Genomic DNA, 19,938 nt, shown 5'->3' with positions numbered 1-19,938 from the left:
GAATATTGCAGTTTCAGTGCCATAGAATTTTTTTTAATAATAATATTCATATAGCAGATGTTATATCAGATGTTAAAATATAATTTGTTATAAAAAATAAAAACAATATTAAAACCTATGCAAACTGTTGCTGGAGACATTTTTGAATGATAATAATATTTATATAGCGGCAACAAATTACGCGGCACTGACAAATTTTGGACCCAACAATATTACAACTAATTTAAAAAAAAAAAAAGTATCTATTTCAAACCGAAGCAGACTATTGCACTTATTAGTTCTGTACAATTTTTTTTAATAACAATATTTAAATAGCGCCAACTACCCGGACCAAGGGTATACCCATATTTCCTGCATCCTTAATGGGTTTAATAATATTTATACAGAGTCAACCAATTACACAGCACAAACACACATCAGACGTTACAATATTACAACTAATGATGTACAGTGGGGATCAAAAGTTTGGGCACCCCAGGTAAAAATTTGTATTAATGTGCATAAAGAAGCCAAGAAAAGATGGAAAAATCTCCAAAAGGCATCAAATTACAGATTAGACATTCTTATAATATGTCACCAAAAGTTAGATTTTATTTCCATCATTTACACTTTCAAAATAACAGAAAACAAAAAAATGGCGTCTGCAAAAGTTTGGGCACCCTGCAGAATTTATAGCATGCACTGCCCCCCTTGCAAAGCTGAGACCTGCCAGTGTCATGGATTGTTCTCAATCATCATCTGGGAAGACCAGGTGATGTCAATCTCAAAGGTTTTAAATGCCCAGACTCATTTGACCTTGCCCCAACAATCAGCACCATGGGTTCTTCTAAGCAGTTGTCTAGAAATCTGAAAATAGTTGATGCTCACAAAGCTGGAGAAGGCTATACGAAGCAAAACGTTTTCAGATGTCAATATCCTCTGTTCGGAATGTAATTAAGAAATGGCAGTCATCAGGAACAGTGGAAGTTAAAGCAAGATCTGGAAGACCAAGAAAATTATCAGACAGAACAGCTCGCAGGATTGTGAGAAAAACTATTCAAAACCCACGTTTGACTGCACAATCCATCCAGAAAGATCTGGCAGACACTGGAGTTGTGGTACACTATTCCACTATAAAGAGTCCTCAGGAGAAAACCTCTTCTATGTCCTCACCACAAAAATCAGTGTTTGAACTTTGCAAATGAACATATAGACAAGCCTGATGCATTTTGGAAACAAGCTCTGTGGACCGATGAGGTTAAAATGCAACTTTTTGGCCGGAATGAGCAAAGGTACGTTTGGAGAAGAAGGGGAACAGAATTTAATTAAAAGAACCTCTGTCCAACTGTTAAGCATGGGGGTGGATCAATCATGCTTTGGGGTTGTATTGCAGCCAGTGGCACAGGGAACATCTCACGAGTAGAAGGAAAAATGGATTCAAAAAAATTTCAGCAAATTTTGGATACTAACTTGATGCCATCTGTGAAAAAGCTGAAGTTAAAGAGAGGATGGCTTCTACAAATGGATAATGATCCTAAACACACCTCGAAATCCACGGAGGATTACATCAAGAGGCGTAAACTGAAGGTTTTGCCATGGCCTTCACAATCTCCTGACCTCAACATAATAGAAAATCTATGGATAGAACTTAAAAGAGCAGTGCGTGACAGACAGCCCAGAAATCTCAAAGAACTGGAAGACTTTTGTAAGGAAGAATGGGCAAAGATACCTCAAACAAGAATTGAAAGACTCTTGGCTAGCTACAAAAAGCGTTTACAAGCTGTGATACTTGCCAAAGGGGGCAGTATAAGATATTAACTCTGCAGGGTGCCCAAACTTTTGCAGACGCCATTTTTTTGTTTTCTGTTATTTTGAAAGTGTAAATGATGGAAATAAAATGTAACTTTTGTTGACATATTATAAGAATGTCTAATCTGTAATTTGATGCCTTTTGGAGATTTTTCCATCTTTCCTTGGCTTCTTTATGCACATGAATACAAATTTTTACCTGGGGTGCCCAAACTTTTGATCCCCACTATCTATCTATCTATCTAATCTATCTAATCTATCTACAGTATTTGGAACCAATGCAGACTATTGCACTTTCAGTGATAATATTTAGTTATATAGAGCTATTTGGAGTATCCGTATTAATCCAGTGATGCAGCATAGAATGTTGCAGGATTTTGTAATTTTGTAGTATTACAAGATCCTGCAACATTCTGATTTTGTATCTATGGCGCTAACAAACTACTCAGCAGATCTTACCACCAATTATTGAAAAAAATATATATCAATTTCGAATTGAATGCAGACTATTGCACTTTCAGTGCCGCAGAAATTAATAATAATAATGTTTATTTACATATCGCCAGTAAACTACACAGCGTTTTCCAATTTTGAGGGTACAAATACAAAACAATACAATTACAATATTGCAACTAATTATAAAAAAAAACAAAAAAAAAGTATCAGTTTAGAACCTATGCAGACTATTGCACTTTTAAGGCTGTAAAAAATTAATAATATTTATACAGCACAAACAAATTATGCAGCAAACAAAGTTGAGGGTACAAATGATGGTAAATATCTGACATTACAATAGTACACACTAATTAAAGGGGTTATCTAGGGAAAAAAAAAAACATATATGTTAACTGGCTCCAGAAAGTTACAGATTTGTAAATTACTTCTATTAAAAAATCTTAATCCTTTCAGTACTTATGAACTGCTGAAGTTAAGTTGTTCTTTTCTAAGTGCTCTCTGATGACACGTATCTCGGGAACTGTCCAGAGTAGACGTAAATCCCCATAGCAAACCTCTTCTACTCTGTGCAGCTCCCGAGACAAGCAGAGATGTCAGTAGAGAGCACTGTTGTCAGACGGAAAAGAACAACTCAGCTTCAGCAGCTGATAATTATTGGAAGGATTAAGATTTTTTAATAGAAGTAATTTACAAATCTGTTTAACTTTCTGGAGCCAGTTGATATATATAAAAAAAAAAATTCCCCTGGAATACCCCTTTAAGTGTTTCCCAAGCAGTGTGCCTCCAGCTGTTGCAAAACTACAACTCCCAGAATGTCCGGGCATGCTGGGAGTTGTAGTTTTGCAACAGCTGGAGGTACACTGCTTGGGAAACACTGATCTATGAGTTAAAAAGAATAATAATAATTACTCGCACACATTGTGGCCATATATAGAATTTTTTGTGACCAAAAAAAGGGGGTGCGTTCTGGACAGTTCCTGACACGGACAGAGGTGTCAGCAGAGAGCACCGTGGTCAGACTGGAAAGAACTACACAACTTCCTCTGGAGCATACAGCAGCTGATAAGTACTGGAAGTATTAGGATTTTTTTTTTTTATAATGAAGTAATTTACAAATCTGATTAACTTTTCTGGCACCAGTTGATTTGAAAACATTTGTTCTATAATGGAGTACCCCTTTAACATGAAAAGACTCAAGTTTTATCTATATGCCACAAATTTTCAAAGTGATTTCCATTTGGGACACAGCAGATGTCTAGATGGTTGTCCAGACGTGGCCAGCATTGGACCTTGGATATGGACTCCACAGTTTCAGTGATGCATTGTCTCAGGACTTTAAAGGGGTACTCCAGTGGAAAACAATTATTATATTTTTAATTTATTTATTTTTTCATATCAACTGATGCCAGAAAGTTTAAACAGATTTGTAAATTACTTCTATTAAAAATCTTAACCCATCCAGTACTTATCAGCAGCTGTATGCTACAGAGGAAGTTGAGTAGTTCTTTCCAGTCTGACCACAGTGCTCTCTGCTGACACCTCTGTCCATGTCAGGAACTGTCCAGAACTGGAGAGGTTTGGTTATGGGGATTTTACACTATTCCGCTTTGAAATTCCAGTGCGTTTTGCTGTCTGACCACAGTGTTCTCTGCTGACACCCCTGTACGTGTCAGGAACTGTCCAGAGTACAAGCAAATCCCCATAGAAAGCCTCTCCTGCTTTGGACAGTTCCTGACACAGACAGAGGTGGCAGCAGAGGGCACTGTGGTCAGACTGGAAAAAAGGGGGAACCATCCTACCATAAGCCATTCCTATAACAACATGTCCAGATCGGAGCGGCCAGTGACAGGATCCTCGGCAAAAAAGAAGGGCCCATAGACTCTGCGCCTACTCAATGCACAGAACACACTGACTTTGGGTGAGGCCCTTATCGAGCACATGATTTTTCTGAGCCCCGAATTTTAATGTCGTAGCGATTGACCTTCCCACTAAGTCAGTGCAAGTCAGTGCAAATGTCTCAGCGTTGCGGTTTGTTGTCTGGTTTCAGCTCCTCTGGTTTAATCTGTATATCTTAAAGGGGTACTCTACTGCCCTAGCATTGGAAACAGTTTGTTCCGAATGCTGGGATCGTGCTGCAGGGGTTGAGATGTCACACCACGCCCCCTCAATGCAAGTCTATGGGAGGGGGCGTGGCAGCCGCCACGCCCCCTCCCATAGACTTGCATTGAGGGGCGTGGCCATGACGTCACGACCCTCGCAGCCTGCACGCAGCGTTCGGAACAAACTGTTCCAAATGCTGGGGCAGTGGAGTACCCCTTTAAAACGCAAATGTTTTTGTAAGATGCGCTGTGGCTTGTGGCACCTGTAGTTCCATACTAGTTATCCTGGTTGACTTTCTTGGACCTCGCTTAGGCTGGGTTCACGCCACGTTTTGTTAAATACGGTTCCCGTATACGGCTGGGAGGAGGGGGGGCGGGGCTTAATCGCGGCGCCCGCACTCAGCCGTATTCGGGAACCGTATTTAATGCATGTCTATGAGCCGACCGGAGTGAACCGCAGCCTCCGGTCGGCTTCGTTTTCGGCCGTATGCGGTTTCCCGACCGCAGGCAAAAACGTGGTCGACCGCATTTTTGCCTACGGTCGGGAAACCGCATACGGCCGAAAACGAAGCCGACCGGAGGCTGCGGTTCACTCCAGTCGGCTCATAGACATGCATTAAATACGGTTGCCGAATACGGCTGAGTGCGGGCGCCGCGATTAAGCCCCCCCCCCCCCTCCTCCCAGCCGTATACGGGAACCGTATTTAACAAAACGTGGTGTGAACCCAGCCTTATACACAGCTCAAATCCCATTCACTTCTCTTCCGATGTCTTTGGGTGGACTTTTCCCATGACTTAAACACCCGGTGGTTTCAAATAGCTTCACCGATCTTGCAATTCCCAACATGCATAAAAGCTTTTTCTCAATTCGATGATGCCATCTTATGTTACGCTATAGTAGTCCAAAGTAGAGAACCCACTAAAGGGTTTTTTGTTCTTTTTTGTAACTAACTTTTTATACTAATGTGATTTAAAAAAAGACTTGTATTACTTTGTAATCAATATTTCTTTCAATATATTTTATGAATCACTTGTCACATGGCCCCTTCTTTGCTCTTAGGCACAGCTGTAAGTGTCATCACCTCTGACCATATATATATATATATATATATATATATATATACACACACCAACTCCAGTTTGGTTTCTTTACAAAACTGTGCAAAACTACATCTCCCAGCATGCTGGGAACATCTGGAGATCCACACGTTGGACATCACTGATGGTTCACAGTTTGGAGATCACTATCCTTTTGAGGTCCACAGTTTGGAGACCACTGTTCTCTGGAGGTCCACACAGTTTGGAGACCACTGTTCTCTGGAGGTCCAAAGTTTGGAGACCATTGTTCTCTGATGGCCCATAGTTTAGAGACCACTGTTCTCTGGAGGTCCACAGCTTGGAGACCACAGTCCTCTGGAGGTCCACAACTTGGAGACCATTGTTTTCTGATGGCCCATAGTTTGGAGACCACTGTCCTCTGGAGGTCCACAGTTTGGAGACCACTGTTCTCTGGAGGTCCACACAGTTTGGAGACCACTGTTCTCTGGAGGTCCACACAGTTTGGAGACCACTATTCTCTGGAGGTCCACACAGTTTGGAGACCACTGTTCTCTGGAGGTCCACACAGTTTGGAGACCACTATTCTCTGGAGGTCCACACAGTTTGGAGACCACTGTTCTCTGGAGGTCCACACAGTTTGGAGACCACTGTTCTCTGGAGGTCCACACAGTTTGGAGACCACTGTTCTCTGGAGGTCCACACAGTTTGGAGACCACTATTCTCTGGAGGTCCACACAGTTTGGAGACCATTGTTCTCTGGAGTTCCACAGATTGGAGACAACTGTTCTCTGGAGGTCCACAGTTTGGAGACCACTATTCTCTGGAGGTCCACACAGTTTGGAGACCACTGTCCTCTGGAGGTCCACACAGTTTGGAGATCACTGAACTAGGAATTGTGCACTTGGTGGGGGTTGATAGTCAGAAATTCTGATGTATAACTGAAAGTCCAAAAAAAAAAGCACCAAAACAACCAGAAAGGTAGTCAATTCGATTAAGTATTTTACAGCTTCTGGAAAACCCCTTTAAGCTGTGGTTATTATTTCCTCAATATTAAAGGTTGATCTGTTTGGGACTTCTTAGCCAGCTTCTTCGATCTCAAGGAGAAAGTGTCCTGAGCCTCCCGCCCCATCATTCTGGTCTCCATTAACAGACCTTTGGGCACCTGCTGTGCTATTGACTTATGATAGAATTAGAGACGTCCGTCACCTCCGCTGTCATTGCTCTTGGATCATTCAGTCCTCAGAGTGCTGTAAGTAGCCGGCAATGAATCTTCTTAGCACCTCCAGGCTGCCACATGCTGCCTCACCAGGGATCTTGTCACTTGGAGTCATATAGGGTGACTGCCAGCAATAACAAGAAGTCCTGTATGGTATACAGAAACTGGCATTTGTATTTATACAAAACTTCCCCATGTGAGCTTGGCCCAATTGTGTATAGCATATGCCAAAATTGTAAATGGTTAAATTTTATATATCCTATAATCTGCCTCAAGTCAAAAAAGCCCTGCCAGGGCCACCATGCATCTGTTTATGGCATTGTTGTGGTTTAGAAGTCACCTGCTCCTATGGTCGATTTGGCTGGAGGCCTTGACATCTCCAAATAGTCATCTTCCAGTGGACTGTAAGTCCTGAATAATCTCTTGAATTGGAGAAACACACCGAGCAGCAATAAAGTTAAAATCATGGCAAAACCATAATGTTAAAGGGGTACTCCGGTGAAAACCTTTTTTCTTTTAAATCAACTGGTGGCAGAAAGTTAAACATATTTGTAAATTACTTCTATTAAAAAATCTTAATCCTTTCAGTACTTATTAGCTGCTGAATGCTAAAGAGGAAATTCCTTTCTCTTTGGAACACTGATGACATCACAAACACAGTGCATAGCAGATGTATGCTAAGGGCAGCATGGTGGCTCAGTGGTTAGCACTGCTGCCTTGCAGTGCTGGGGACTTGGGTTCAAATCCCACTAAGGACAACAATAAATAAAGCGTTATTATTATAATAATAATGTCAGCAGAGAGAACTGTGGTCATGATGTCATCAGAGAGAGAGCATTCCAAAAAAAAAAAAGAATTTCCTCTGTAGTATTCAGCAGCTACTAAGTACAGGAAGGATTAAGATTTTTTAATAGAAGTAATTTACAAATATGTTTAACTTTCTGCCACCAGATGATTTAAAAGAAAAAAGGTTTTCACCGGAGTACCTCTTTAACTATGGAAAGAACACACTGGATTTATCAAAGGATTTAGACAGTTTTTTCTCGTCAAAATTTGTCGCACAGAAAGACGGAGTCTAAATATGTGCGAATTTTACGGGATTTTTGCTTTAGAGGATTTTTAGAACATGATGCATTCTAGTCTATTTTAGATGGAAAAATGCATTGGTGCTGAATTTATCAATAGCGACTTTTCGGCGAAAAGTCGCATTGGCCGAAAGTACGCCGAAATGTCAGTCCATGCTGAAGCAGTTTTAAATACAGTCTAAACCGTAGATCCCAAAGTCCCTGCGCAGAATTTATCAAGAGCCGTGCGACTTTTGATAAATTAGGTGCACAATAGACCGGCCTAACGCTCTGTAGGTTGGTCTATATTGATGCTGGAAATAGACAGCTTTGATAAATCCCCCCCACCCCACTGTGTGGACACAGTCTCATAAACCTTAACAAGAAAACCTACCAGTAGTGTAAATAAAAATGTATTGTCTCATGACAATGGCGCCTGTCAGGTGGTGGGCTATAGGTACAAGACAAGGCTTCAGTATAGGGTGCAGGAGTACATCGGCGCTGAACAGACCCAGGACACAGCAGGTAAGAAGGTAAAATCCAATTTATTTGATGCAACGCGTTTCCCTGCGCAAGCGCAGATTCATCAGGCGAAGCCTGATGAATCTGCGCTTGCGCAGGGAAACGCGTTGCATCAAATAAATTGGATTTTACCTTCTTACCTGCTGTGTCCTGGGTCCGGTCAGTGCCGATGTACTCCTGCACCCTATACTGAAGCCTTGTCTTGTACCTATACGTTGTGGAATCCACACCAGGAGGGCCGCAGACGGACCATGGTATCCAAACGATTTCCATTGTTGTGTATGAGGCTACACAACCACCCAGGGTGAGCAGTTTAAAATTATCTTTTACTCTCCCCTCCCCCCATCTCCGGTGGTATTACCCTATGGAGAGCCTTCTCTCCTGTTTTTAGGCGGTGGGCTATATCAGGCAGCAAGTGGTCAGTCAGTCCTTGAAGTTGATGTTGGAAGCACAGGCGAATGTAAGGATCGAAGGGCCAAATTGTGATGACTGGGTCATATGATTTCCAGAATGGCCAGTCTTGTGGGTGTTCCCAGTATGAAGTGTTTATTTCCTACCAAGAGTTCTCCAAGGAAGGACAACTGGCAAATGGGTCATGGATGCCCAGGGCGCATTGAGGTGTGTATTAGCAAAGGGTAGCCCATCTTGTCTGATCACTCAGAAGAGGTGCTGCAGAGCAAGCTGCTGAAAAAGTTCCTGCTGGCAGTGATAGAGAGGGGTCAGATCACATAGGGCATCGCAGCTTGTTGTATATATAGGATTGTGTAGTCACAGTCTGGTCAGAGCGTCAATGCTGCATGGGCATCAGAACTGGACCATAGAGCAATGAAAGAAGACGACATGGAAAGATGAATCACATTACACACTATGTAGACAGCTGGGTGCATGTGTATCATTTACCTGGGAAGGAGATGGCACCAGGATGCACTATGGGGAGAAGAGAAGCCGGCATGGGCCGTGTGATGGGCAATGTTCTGCTGAAAACCTTGCGTCCTGGCATCATGTGGATGTTACTATGACACGTACCACCTACCTAGACATTATACAGACCAAATTACCTTTTTTATGGACCCCCTAATGACAGCATCCTAATGCTCCAGGATAATGCTCCAGATTGGTCCCGAATTTTCTAGATCTCAACCCAATCGGTCATCTGTGGAATGTGCCGGAAAAGCCTGTCCGATCCATAGACCTGCCGATTCCTAAAACCTGCTATCTGCTGCTAATACCAGATACCCCAGGACTCGTTCACAGGTCTTCTGGAGTTTAGGCCTGAAGGGTGATGGGTCAGAGTTGTTTTGGGAGGGGATTGGGGGTTCTATTGGCTACATAATGTTAGGCAGTAGGTTTTAATATCATGGCTGATGGCTTTAATGTTTTTTTATGAAAAAACAACAATACAGTTCAAATTTAAGAAATGACAAAATGCTTATTGCAAATATTATAATTAATATATAATTATATAACTGCTTAAAGTGTACCTGTCATATCACAGAAAGAAAAAAACTTCTCTATGTTACTAACTAGGTCATGCAGATGCTTTATATGTCTTTTTATGTGTCTAGCCTCTGTATTTGTCTCACAATCCCCTGTGTTCTGCTGCTCACTCATTCTGACATCCACTGCACAGAAAGGGGCATGTCCGAGGCAAGCGCTTAGTTCGCCCTCACTCACATGCATTCACTTTCTCCCTGAGACTGCTGTGCTGTGCTGGGTCTCCTCATCCAATCACTGCAGGCTTCTCTGTAACCCCTTCCTCTAGAACAGGAGTGAGCACAGAATAGAACTAGTCCCGCCCTCACTTACTGGAGTCCCAACCTGTACTTCAGCTGGGACAAAGATGATGCTGCAGCCAGACAGGATTATATTCTGGGTAGTATGGGGACCCCTAGTAGTCTTTTTTTTATAAGACATGATTTCTATAAATTTTTCATATCAACTGCCTTCAAAAAGTTAAACATTTTGGTAAATTACTTCTATTAAAAAAATCATAATCCTTCCAGCTGCTGTATACTACAGAGAAAGTTGTGTACTTCTTTCCAGTCTAACCACAGTGCTCTCTGCTGCCACCTCTGTCCGTATGAGCAACTGTCCAGAGCCGGAGCAAATCCCCATAGCAAACCTCTCCTACTCTGGACAGTTCCTGACACAGACACAGGTGGCAGCAGAGAGCACTGTGGTCAGACTGGAAATAACTACACAACGTCCTCTGTAGTATACAGCAGCTGATAAGTACTGGAAGGATTACGTTTTTTTTATGGAAGTAATTTACAAATTGTATAATTTTCTGGAGCCAGTTGATATGAAAAAAATTGTTTTCCACCACTGGAGTACCCCTTAATTTTTTTGTTAGAATGGGTTTGCACAAGGTTTTTTCTTTTTTGTTTTTTTTTTATCTGTTTCTCTGTTTCCACTACAATTTTTTTAATCTGTTTCCACTGCAATACGTTTTATAATTCTGCTGTATACAGAAAGATAGTTAACTACGCTATTGTGTATGGCAAAAAAAAAAAAAAGGTATTTTTTTTTAGGTCAATAGGAAACAGATTCTGCTCTAGGGCATACAATAGCACCTGTTTTTTGCATCTGTTAAGGCAATGTTTCCCAACCAGTGGGCCTCCAGCTGTTGCAAAACTACAACTCCCAGCATGCTCGAACAGCCGAAGGCACACTGGTTAAGAAATTTTGTGTTAGGCTGGGTTCACACTACGTTTTCTCCCATACGGGAGCGCATACGGCAGGGGGGAGCTAAAAGCTCGCGCTCCCGTATGTCACCGTATGCGCTCCCGTATGCCATTCATTTCAATGAGCCGACCGGAGTGAAACGTTCGGTCCGGTCGGCTCATTTTTGCGCCGTATGCGCTTTTACAACCGGGCCTAAAACTGTGGTCAACCACGGTTTTAGGTCCGGTTGTAAAAGCGCATACGGCGCAAAAATGAGCCGACTGGACTGAACGTTTCACTCCGGTCGGCTCATTGAAATGAATGACATACGGGAGCGCATACGGTCACATACGGGAGCGCGAGCTTTTAGCTCCCCCCTGCCGTATGCGCTCCCGTATGGGACAAAACGTAGTGTGGACCCAGCCTTAGGATATCCTTATTCTTCCTTTTCAATTGTATAGAATGTATATACGTTAAACAGAAACAGGAAAGCAGTGTGAGCGCTACCTTACAGTTCATTTTTTCAGCTTGGCCTTAGCTCCTTACCACCCTCTGACTCAGACGCCAGGTAACAAATTCATCAATGTCATTGTCCCCAACCTTATGAACGGTTTTATGCTGATGATACGATCTGTGAGTATGAAAAAATTCTCACCTCGGAGGTAGGTACTCCAATGGAAAAAAATACTTTTATTTTAAATCAACTGTTGCAAGAAAGTTAAGCAGATTTGTAAATTACTTCTATTTACAAATCTTAATCCTTCCAGTAGTTATCAGCTGCTGTATGCTCCACAGGAAGTTGAGTTGTTCTTTTCAGCCTGACCACAGTGCTCTCTGCCGACACCTCTGTCCATGTCAGGAACAGTTCCTGAGACAGACAGAGGTGTCAGCAGAGAGCACTGTGGTCAGACTGAAAAGAACAACTCAACTTCCTCTGGAGCATACAGCAGCTGATAAGTGCTGGAAGGATTAATATTTTTAAATAGATGTAATTTAGAAATCTGTATAACTTTCTGGCACCAGTTGGTTTAGAAATTTTTTTTTTTCCCACCGAAGTACCCCTTTAAAGAGACTCAGACACCAGGTAACAAATTCATCAATGTCATTGTCCCCAACCTTATGAATGGTTTTATGCTGATGATGCGGTCTGTGAGCATGAAAAAATTCTCACTTCGCCGGTAGGGGAGCCATTTAGCTACTTTTTAAAGGGGTACTCCAATGGGAAAAAAATTTTTTTAATCAACTGGTGACAGAAAGTTAAACAGATTTGTAAATTACTTCTATTAAAAAATCTTATTCCTTCCTGTACTTATTAGCTGTTGCATACTACAGATGAAATTCTTTTCTTTTTGGAATACAGAGCTCTCTGCTGACATCATGACCACAGTGCTCTCTGCTGACATCTCTGTCCATTTTAGGAACTGTCCAGAGTTGGAGAAAATCCCCATAGAAAACATATGCTGCCCTGGACAGTTCCTAAAATGGACAGAGATGTCAGCAGAGAGCACTGTGGTCGTGATGTCAGCAGAGAGCACTGTGGTCGTGATGTCAGCAGAGAGCTCTGTGGTCCAAAAAGAAAACCATTTCCTCTGTTGTATTCAGCATCTAATAAGTACTGGAAGGATTAAGATTTTTTAATAGAAGTAATTTACAAATCTGTTTAACTTTCTGGCACCAGTTGATAAAAAAAAAATTAATAAATAAAAACATGTTTTCCACCGGAGTACCCCTTTAACTGTTTGCTCTTTAGTCGAGCATGTCCTTCTTGCTCAGTACAAAGGTAGCAGGTGTTCCATAAGAGATATTGTCATTGCAGTCAGTCAGTGTCTAGGCAGTGTCTATGCTGATAGCGATGCACAATAGGTTCACAAAGGTCCTGTTCACACTACAAAACAATGGCGCATAATCGATGTGTTCATCTGGATTCCGGTATGAAATATACTAAGAATGCTAATATCTGACATTTGAGTTAGTAGTTCTGGTATTTTTTACAATATCATCCTCAGTCTAATCGAACCTCTTTCCAGCTGCTTCAAAACTGATATCAGGGCATGCTGGAAGTTGTAGTTACAACAAGTGGTAGGTCCTCATCTTGCCATAGCACCAGCTTTATTAAAACATAACTCCAATGAGGTGATGATAAATCAGTGTTTCCCAACCAGTGTGCCTCCAGCTGTTGCAGAAATACAACTCCCACCATGGCATGCTGGGAGTTGTAGTTCTGCAACACCTAGAGGCACCCTGGTTGGGAAACATTATAATAAATTAAAGTAGCACCGAATGCATCATCTGACACCATCTGAAGCCATACAGGGGAAAACTTCCTCCCTCACTCTGCTACACACAGCCCAGAGCAGTTCAGTGTGAGATGAGCTATGATTGACTAAGGCTGCACCCCCCCCACCCCTTTTTTATTTACCATAAGGATTGCAATAGCAAAAAAATGTTTAATGACAGTGCCCATTTAAAGGAGTACTCCCCTGGAAAACATTTTTTTAAACTCAACTGGTGCCAGAAAGTTAACCCCTTAAGGACGCAGGGTTTTTCAGTTTTTGCACTTTCGTTTTTTCCTCCTTACCTTTTAAAAATCATAACCCTTTCAATTTTCCACCTAAAAATCCATATTATGGCTTATTTTTTGCGTCACCAATACTACTTTGCAGTGACATTAGTCATTTTACCCAAAAATTCACGGCGAAACTGAAAAAAAAAAATCATTGTGTGACAAAATCGAAGAAAAAACGCCATTTTGTAACTTTTGGGGGCTTCTGTTTCTACGCAGTGCATATTTTGGTAAAAATGACACCTTATCTTTATTCTGTAGGTCTATACGGTTAAAATGATACCCTACTTATATAGGTTTGATTTTGTCGCACTTCTGGAAAAAATCATAACTACATGCAGGAAAATGTATACGTTTAAAAATGTCATCTTCTGACCCCTATAACTTTTTTATTTTTCCACGTACAGGGCGGTATGAGGACTCATTTTTTGCGCCATGATCTGAAGTTTGTATGATTCTTGTTTTGATCAGACTTTTTGATCACTTTTTATTAATTTTTTATGGTATAAAAAGTGACCAAAAATAAGCTTTTTTGGACTTTGGAATTTTTTTGCGCGCACGCCATTGACCGTGCGGTTTAATTAATGATATATTTTTATAGTTCGGACATTTACGCACGCGGCGATACCACATATGTTTATTTTTATTTACACTGTTTTATTTTTCTTATGGGAAAAGAGGGGTGATTCAAACTTTTATTAGGGAAGGGGTTAAATGACCTTTATTAACACTTTTTTAACTTTTTTTTTGCAGTGTTATAGGTCCCATAGGGACCTATAACACTGCACACACTGATCTCTTGCACAGATCACTGGCGTGTATTAACACGCCTGTGATCAGTGTTATCGGCGCTTGACTGCTCCTGCCTGGATCTCAGGCACGGAGCAGTCATTCGCCGATCGGACACCGAGGAGGCAGGTAGGGTCCCTCCCGGTGTCCTGTAAGCTGTTCGGGACGTCACGATTACACCGCGGCGGTCCCGAACAGCCCGACTGACTAGCCGGGATAGTTTCACTTTCACAGCGGCGGTCAGCTTTGACCGCCGCTTCTAAAGGGTTAATACCGCACATTGCCGCGATCGGCAATGTGTGGTATTAGCCGCGGGTCCCGGTCGTTGATGAGCGCCGGGACCGACACGATGTGATGCGGGGTCGCAGCGCGACCCCGCTTCATATGGCAGGGGGCCGGCTCACGACGTAAATACACGTCCTGCGTCGTTAAAGGGTTAAACATATTTGTAAATTACTTCTATTAAAAAATATTAATCCATCCTGTACTTATCAGCTGTTGTATGCTCTACAGGAATTTCTTTTCTTTTTTAATTTCCTTTCTGTCTGACCACAGTGCTCTCTGCTGACACCTCTGTCCATTTTAAAAACTGTCCAGAGCAGGAGAGGTTTGCTATAGGGATTTGCTCCTACTCTGGACAGTTCCTAAAATGGATAGAGGTGTCAGCAGAGAGCACTGTGGTCAGACAGAAAGGAAATTCAAAAAGAAAAGAACTTCCTGTAGAGCATACAGCAGCTGATAAGTACAGGAAGGATTAAGATTTTTTAATAGAAGTAATTTACAAATCTGTTTAACTTTCTGGCACCAGTTGATTTAAAAAAAAAATAATAATAATTCTTCCAGGGAAGTACTCCTTTAAATGGGCACTGTCATTAAAACAATTTTTTTGCCATTGCACTCCTTATGGTAAATAAAAAAATCTTTCTAATGTACTTTGTTTTAAAAACAAAATGAAGTTTTCTATGTTTTATTTGTGTTTAAAAAAAAAGCTGCCACTAGGTGTCTCCCTACTTGTCCATTGCACATTTCTCCCCATCTCTTGCACAGACTTTGCAGACTTTGGACTCCTGCTGGCCTGGCAGAAGTCCAAAATCAGGAAATGCAGTCTGGAGTGCTGAGGGAGGGGGGGTGCAGCCTTAGCCAATCATAGCTCATCTCGCACTGAACTGCTCTGGGCTGTGTGTAGCAGAGTGAGGGAGGAAGTTCTCTCCTGTATGGCTTCAGATGATGTCACGCCTGCTGGGGAACGCCCCTTCCCAGTCTGTGAATCTGAGACTGAGCAGAAAATACAGAGCAATATCAAGGTAGAAAACTAAAAAATAATAATAAAAATAAATGCCGGGGGTGGTTTATCATCGTGGGAGCAGGGAACTTAGAGGATTATAACATTTATCAAGATCATTATAGGAGGCGCTTTATTCCCCGCAGCTCATAGCCCTGCGCGATCCGTCTCCATCTCAAGACCCAGTGCCATAGAGTCATGTTACACTGAGCAGCGGGGAGAACAGCGCATCCGATGGTGCATTTAGTTGCCGATTTCAAAATGAAGATAGTTTAGAAAAATGACTATGGGGCACGGTGCTACTATCATTTATCATAACATAACTGGAGTTATGCTTTAACTGTCTTTACTTATTGTTGCCAGTTTTTATAGCTCCTATATAAATGGGCAGGACGGAAGGAAAATCTCTTGCTCAAATTTTGTTTATTTGTGATATTTTTTTGGATTGTTTTCTTCTTTTGTATCTTTTGGCACTATATGTTGCTCTTAAATGGACGAGTACTTAAAGGGGTACTCTGGTAGAAACCCATATTTTTCCCATATCAACTGGCTTAAGAAAGTTAAACAGATTTGTAAATTACTTTGATTACAAAATCTTACTCCTTCCAGTACTTATCAGCTGCTGTATGTTCCAGAGGAAGTTGTATAGTTCTTTCCAGTTTGACCACAGTGCTCTCTGCCGACACCTCTGTCCATGTCAGGAACTGTCCAGAGTAGGAGCAAATCCCCATAGCAAACCTCTCCTGCTCTGGACAGTTCCTGACATGGACAGAGGTGTCAGCAGAGAGCACTGTGGTCAGACAGAAAAGAAAAAAAATAACTTTCTCTGGAGCGTACAGCAGCTGATAGGTACTTGAAGGAATAAGATTTTAAATCAACTGGTGCCAGAAAGTTAAACAGATTTGTAAATTACTTCTATTAAAAAATCTTAATCCTTCCTGTACTTATTAGCTGCTGAATACTACAGTGGAAATTCTTTTCTTTTTGAAACACAGAGCTGTCTGCTGAATCACGATCACAGTGCTCTCTGCTGACACCTCTGTCCATTTTTAGGAACTGTCCAGGGTAAAAGGAAATCCCCATAGCAAACATATGCTGTTCTGGACAGTTCATAAAATGGACAGAGATGTCAGCAGAGAGCACTGTGCTCGTGATGTCAGCAGACAGCTCTGTGTTTCAAAAAGAAAAGAATTTCCGCTGTAGTATTCAGCAGCTAATAAGTACAGGAAGGATTAAGATTTTTTAATAGAAGTAATTTACAAATCTGTTTAACTTTCTGGCACCAGTTGATTTAAAAAAGAAAAAGTTTTTCACCGGAGTACCCCTTTAAGGACAACTTTATGTTGTTAAAGGGGTACATGAGGAAACTACAGGATAAGGGATAAGTGTCTGATCGCGATGGGGGGATGGGGGTTGACACGCCCCATCAACGCAGCTCTATGGGAGAGCCAGAGATTTCGAATGCAGCACTCTATCCTCTACTCTCCCATAGACAGTACATGGAGGGGGCGTATCGGCTGCCTCTTTGTGCGATGGTCAAAAAAGGCCAGATTAAAGGGGTACTCTGGTGGAAAACAATTTTGTTAAATCAACTGGTGCCAGAAATTTAAACAGATTTGTATTACTTCTATATAAAAATCTTAATCCTTCCAGTACTTATCAGCTGCTGTATACTACAGAGGAAGTTGTGTACTTCTTTTCAGTCTGACCACAGTGCTCTCTGCTGACACCTCTGTCCATGTCAGGAACTGTCCAGAGCTGGAGCAAATCCCCATAGCAAACCTATCCTGCTCTGGACAGTTCCTGACATGGACAGAGGTGTCAGCAGAGAGCACTGTGGTCAGACAAAAAAAGAAAGAAATTAAAAAAGAAAAAAACTTCATGTGGAGCATACAGCAGCTGATAATTACTGGAAGGATTAAGATTTTTAAATAGAAATTATTTACAAATCTGTTTAACTTTCTGGCACCAGTTGATTAAAAAAAATAAAAAATGTTTTTCACCGGAGTACCGCTTTAAGGAGGAGAGCAGGGGCCCGGTACAGTAGATTTCAGGGGGTCCCAGAGGCCGGACCACGTGCGATCTGACACTGATCCCCTATCCTTAGGATAGGGAATACGTTTTGCTATCCCGGAGTTCTCCTAGCCTGCACGGGACATGCATCCTAAATAAGTCATGTGAGAAATGAAACTTTTTTTTTTGTTGTGCAGCTAATGTTGCCATGTAACCTAGTCTTAAAGGAAAACTGTCAGATTTCTTCCCCCGCACTAACCAGCATTACTGGCTGGTAGTGCGGGGGACGCTGATCAGTTTGATCCTTACCGTGCCCGGATCCGCCACGCCGTTCAGCCGTAATCTTCTATTTTCGGTATATGCAAATTAGGTGCTAACTGGCTCCGACCGGGCTAACTGGCACTCTGACGTCAGTGACGCCTGCTGCAGTGCCACCCAGCTCATCAATATTCCTCCTCTCTCTCTTCATTACAGAGCGAGTAAAAGAGGGAGAGGCGGAGGGAGGGGAGGAATATTGATAAGCTGGGCGGCGCTGCAGCAGGCGGCACTGACGTCAGAATGCCAGTTAGCCCGGCCGGTGCCAGTTAGCACCTCATTTGCATATACCGAAAATAGAAGATTTTACGGCCGAATGGCGCGGTGGATCCGGGCATGGTAAGCATCAAACTGATCAGCGTCCCCTGATACCGCTGGTTAGTGCGGGGGGGGGGGGGGGGAGAGAAAGCTGACAGTTTTCCTTTAAAGGGGTTCTCCGATGCTTAGACATCTTATCCCCTATCCAATAGGGGATTAGATGCCTGATCGCGGGAGTCCCGCCGCTGGGGACCTCCCCTGATCTTGCACACGGCACCCCGGAGCGTGTTTGCTCCGGGTCTGGTTACAGGCGACCACAGGGCCGGCGGCGTTTGATGTCACGCCTCAGCCCCGTGTGACGTCACGCTCCGCCCCTCAATGCAAGCCTACGGGAGGGGATGTGATAGCTGTCACGCCCCCTACCATAGGCTTGCATTAAAGGGCGGAGCGTGACGTCACACGCCGCCGGCCCTGTGGTTGCCGCTAATCAGACCCGGAGCAAACACGCTCCGGGGACTGATTACAAACAGGGTGCCGCGTGCATGATCACGGGGGTCCCCAGTGGCGGGACTCCCGCGATCAGGCATCTTATCCCCTATCCTTTGGATAGGGGATAAGATGTCTAAGCACCGGAGAACCCCTTTAAGGACAGCTGCACATGAAACATAACTCTATAAAGTTGCCATCAGTTTCTATACAAGAAATAATTAATAAAATATAAAAAAAAAACCTGCAATAACAAATCCCACCTTCTTTTTGGCACTTACCTATTTACAATTGTTCATTATTGAAAATATAATAACCCAAGAATACGGAACACCAGGGACCTGTAAGTGGCTAAACATTTTATTTCCTTCACATTTTACCGCAGAGTCCTCCCACGCACCTCGTGTGCACTCCGACAATAACCCACTCCTAATTCCAGGCCGTCTCCCAGCCACACCCTGCTCCTGAACTCACCACACAGCACTGGCGGCCTCTTCTTTAATCTCATACATGCAGAGTGAAGCCTGCACATGGGTGGAAGCCTCGGCCTAGCTTCCCATCTACTGATCTTCTGCCGGCCTAGGAGTAGGAGGAATGAGAAGATCAGTGATATCCTGAACGCTAATGCTGAAAATCTATATATCGTACTGGAAACTGCCAGGGGAAGGTGTTAAGAACAGGACTGACCTGTTCTAGGAGCTGTAAAGTGACAACAACGGCTGCATTTCAGTCACTCAATAAATGCAACACAATGGGGGAGATTTATCAAAACCTGTGCAGAGGAAAAGTTGCCGAGTTGCCCATAGCAACCAATCAGATTGCGTTTTTCATTTTTAACAAGGCCTCTGCGAAATGAAAGAAGCGATCTGATTGGTTGCTATTGGCAAGTCAGCAACTTTTATCCCAAGGGGGAGATTTATCGAAACCTGTGCAGAGGAAAAGTTTACCAGTTGCCCATATTAACCAATCAGATTGCTTCTTTCGTTTTTACGAGGCCTTGTTAAAAATGAAAGAAGCAATATGATTGGTTGCTATGGTAACTGGTCAATGTTTCCATCTCCCCTGAATTCATTCCCCCAAGGAGGAGATTTATCAAAACCTGTGCAGAGGAAAAGTTGCCGAGTTGCCCATAGCAACCAATCAGATTGCATCTTTTATTTTTAACAAGGCCTCTGCGAAATGAAAGAAGCAATCTGATTGGTTGCTATTGGCAAGTCAGCAACTTTTATCCCAAGGGGGAGATTTATCGAAACCTGTGCTGAGGAAAAGTTGCCCATAGCAACTAATCAGATTGCTTCTTTCAGAGGCCTTGTTAAAAATGAATGAATCAATCTGATTGGTTGCTATGGGCAACTGGTCAACTT

The 19,938-nt window shown here is 42.6% G+C and overlaps 1 protein-coding gene across 1 annotated transcript in view; it reads right to left on the bottom strand.

The window, feature by feature from the left end:
* The window catches only part of TFAP4 (transcription factor AP-4), a 49,156-nt gene extending 29,772 nt beyond the window's left edge, over positions 1-19,384 (bottom strand). Inside the window, exons 1-2 of the mRNA XM_056535001.1 lie at positions 19,262-19,384; positions 19,049-19,153 (exon numbers count right to left, since the gene is read on the bottom strand). Of these exons, the coding sequence (XP_056390976.1) occupies positions 19,049-19,086 (38 nt within the window). The 5' untranslated portion in view covers positions 19,087-19,153; positions 19,262-19,384. The remainder of the gene's footprint in view (positions 1-19,048; positions 19,154-19,261) is intronic.
* Between the last annotated feature and the right edge of the window lie 554 nt (positions 19,385-19,938).

The sequence above is a fragment of the Hyla sarda genome, chromosome 8, assembly GCF_029499605.1.
Source record: "Hyla sarda isolate aHylSar1 chromosome 8, aHylSar1.hap1, whole genome shotgun sequence".
NCBI classification, from domain to species: domain Eukaryota; kingdom Metazoa; phylum Chordata; class Amphibia; order Anura; family Hylidae; genus Hyla; species Hyla sarda.
The sequence above is the reverse complement of the archived record's forward strand: the minus strand, read 5'-3'. Positions and strand labels throughout refer to the sequence as shown.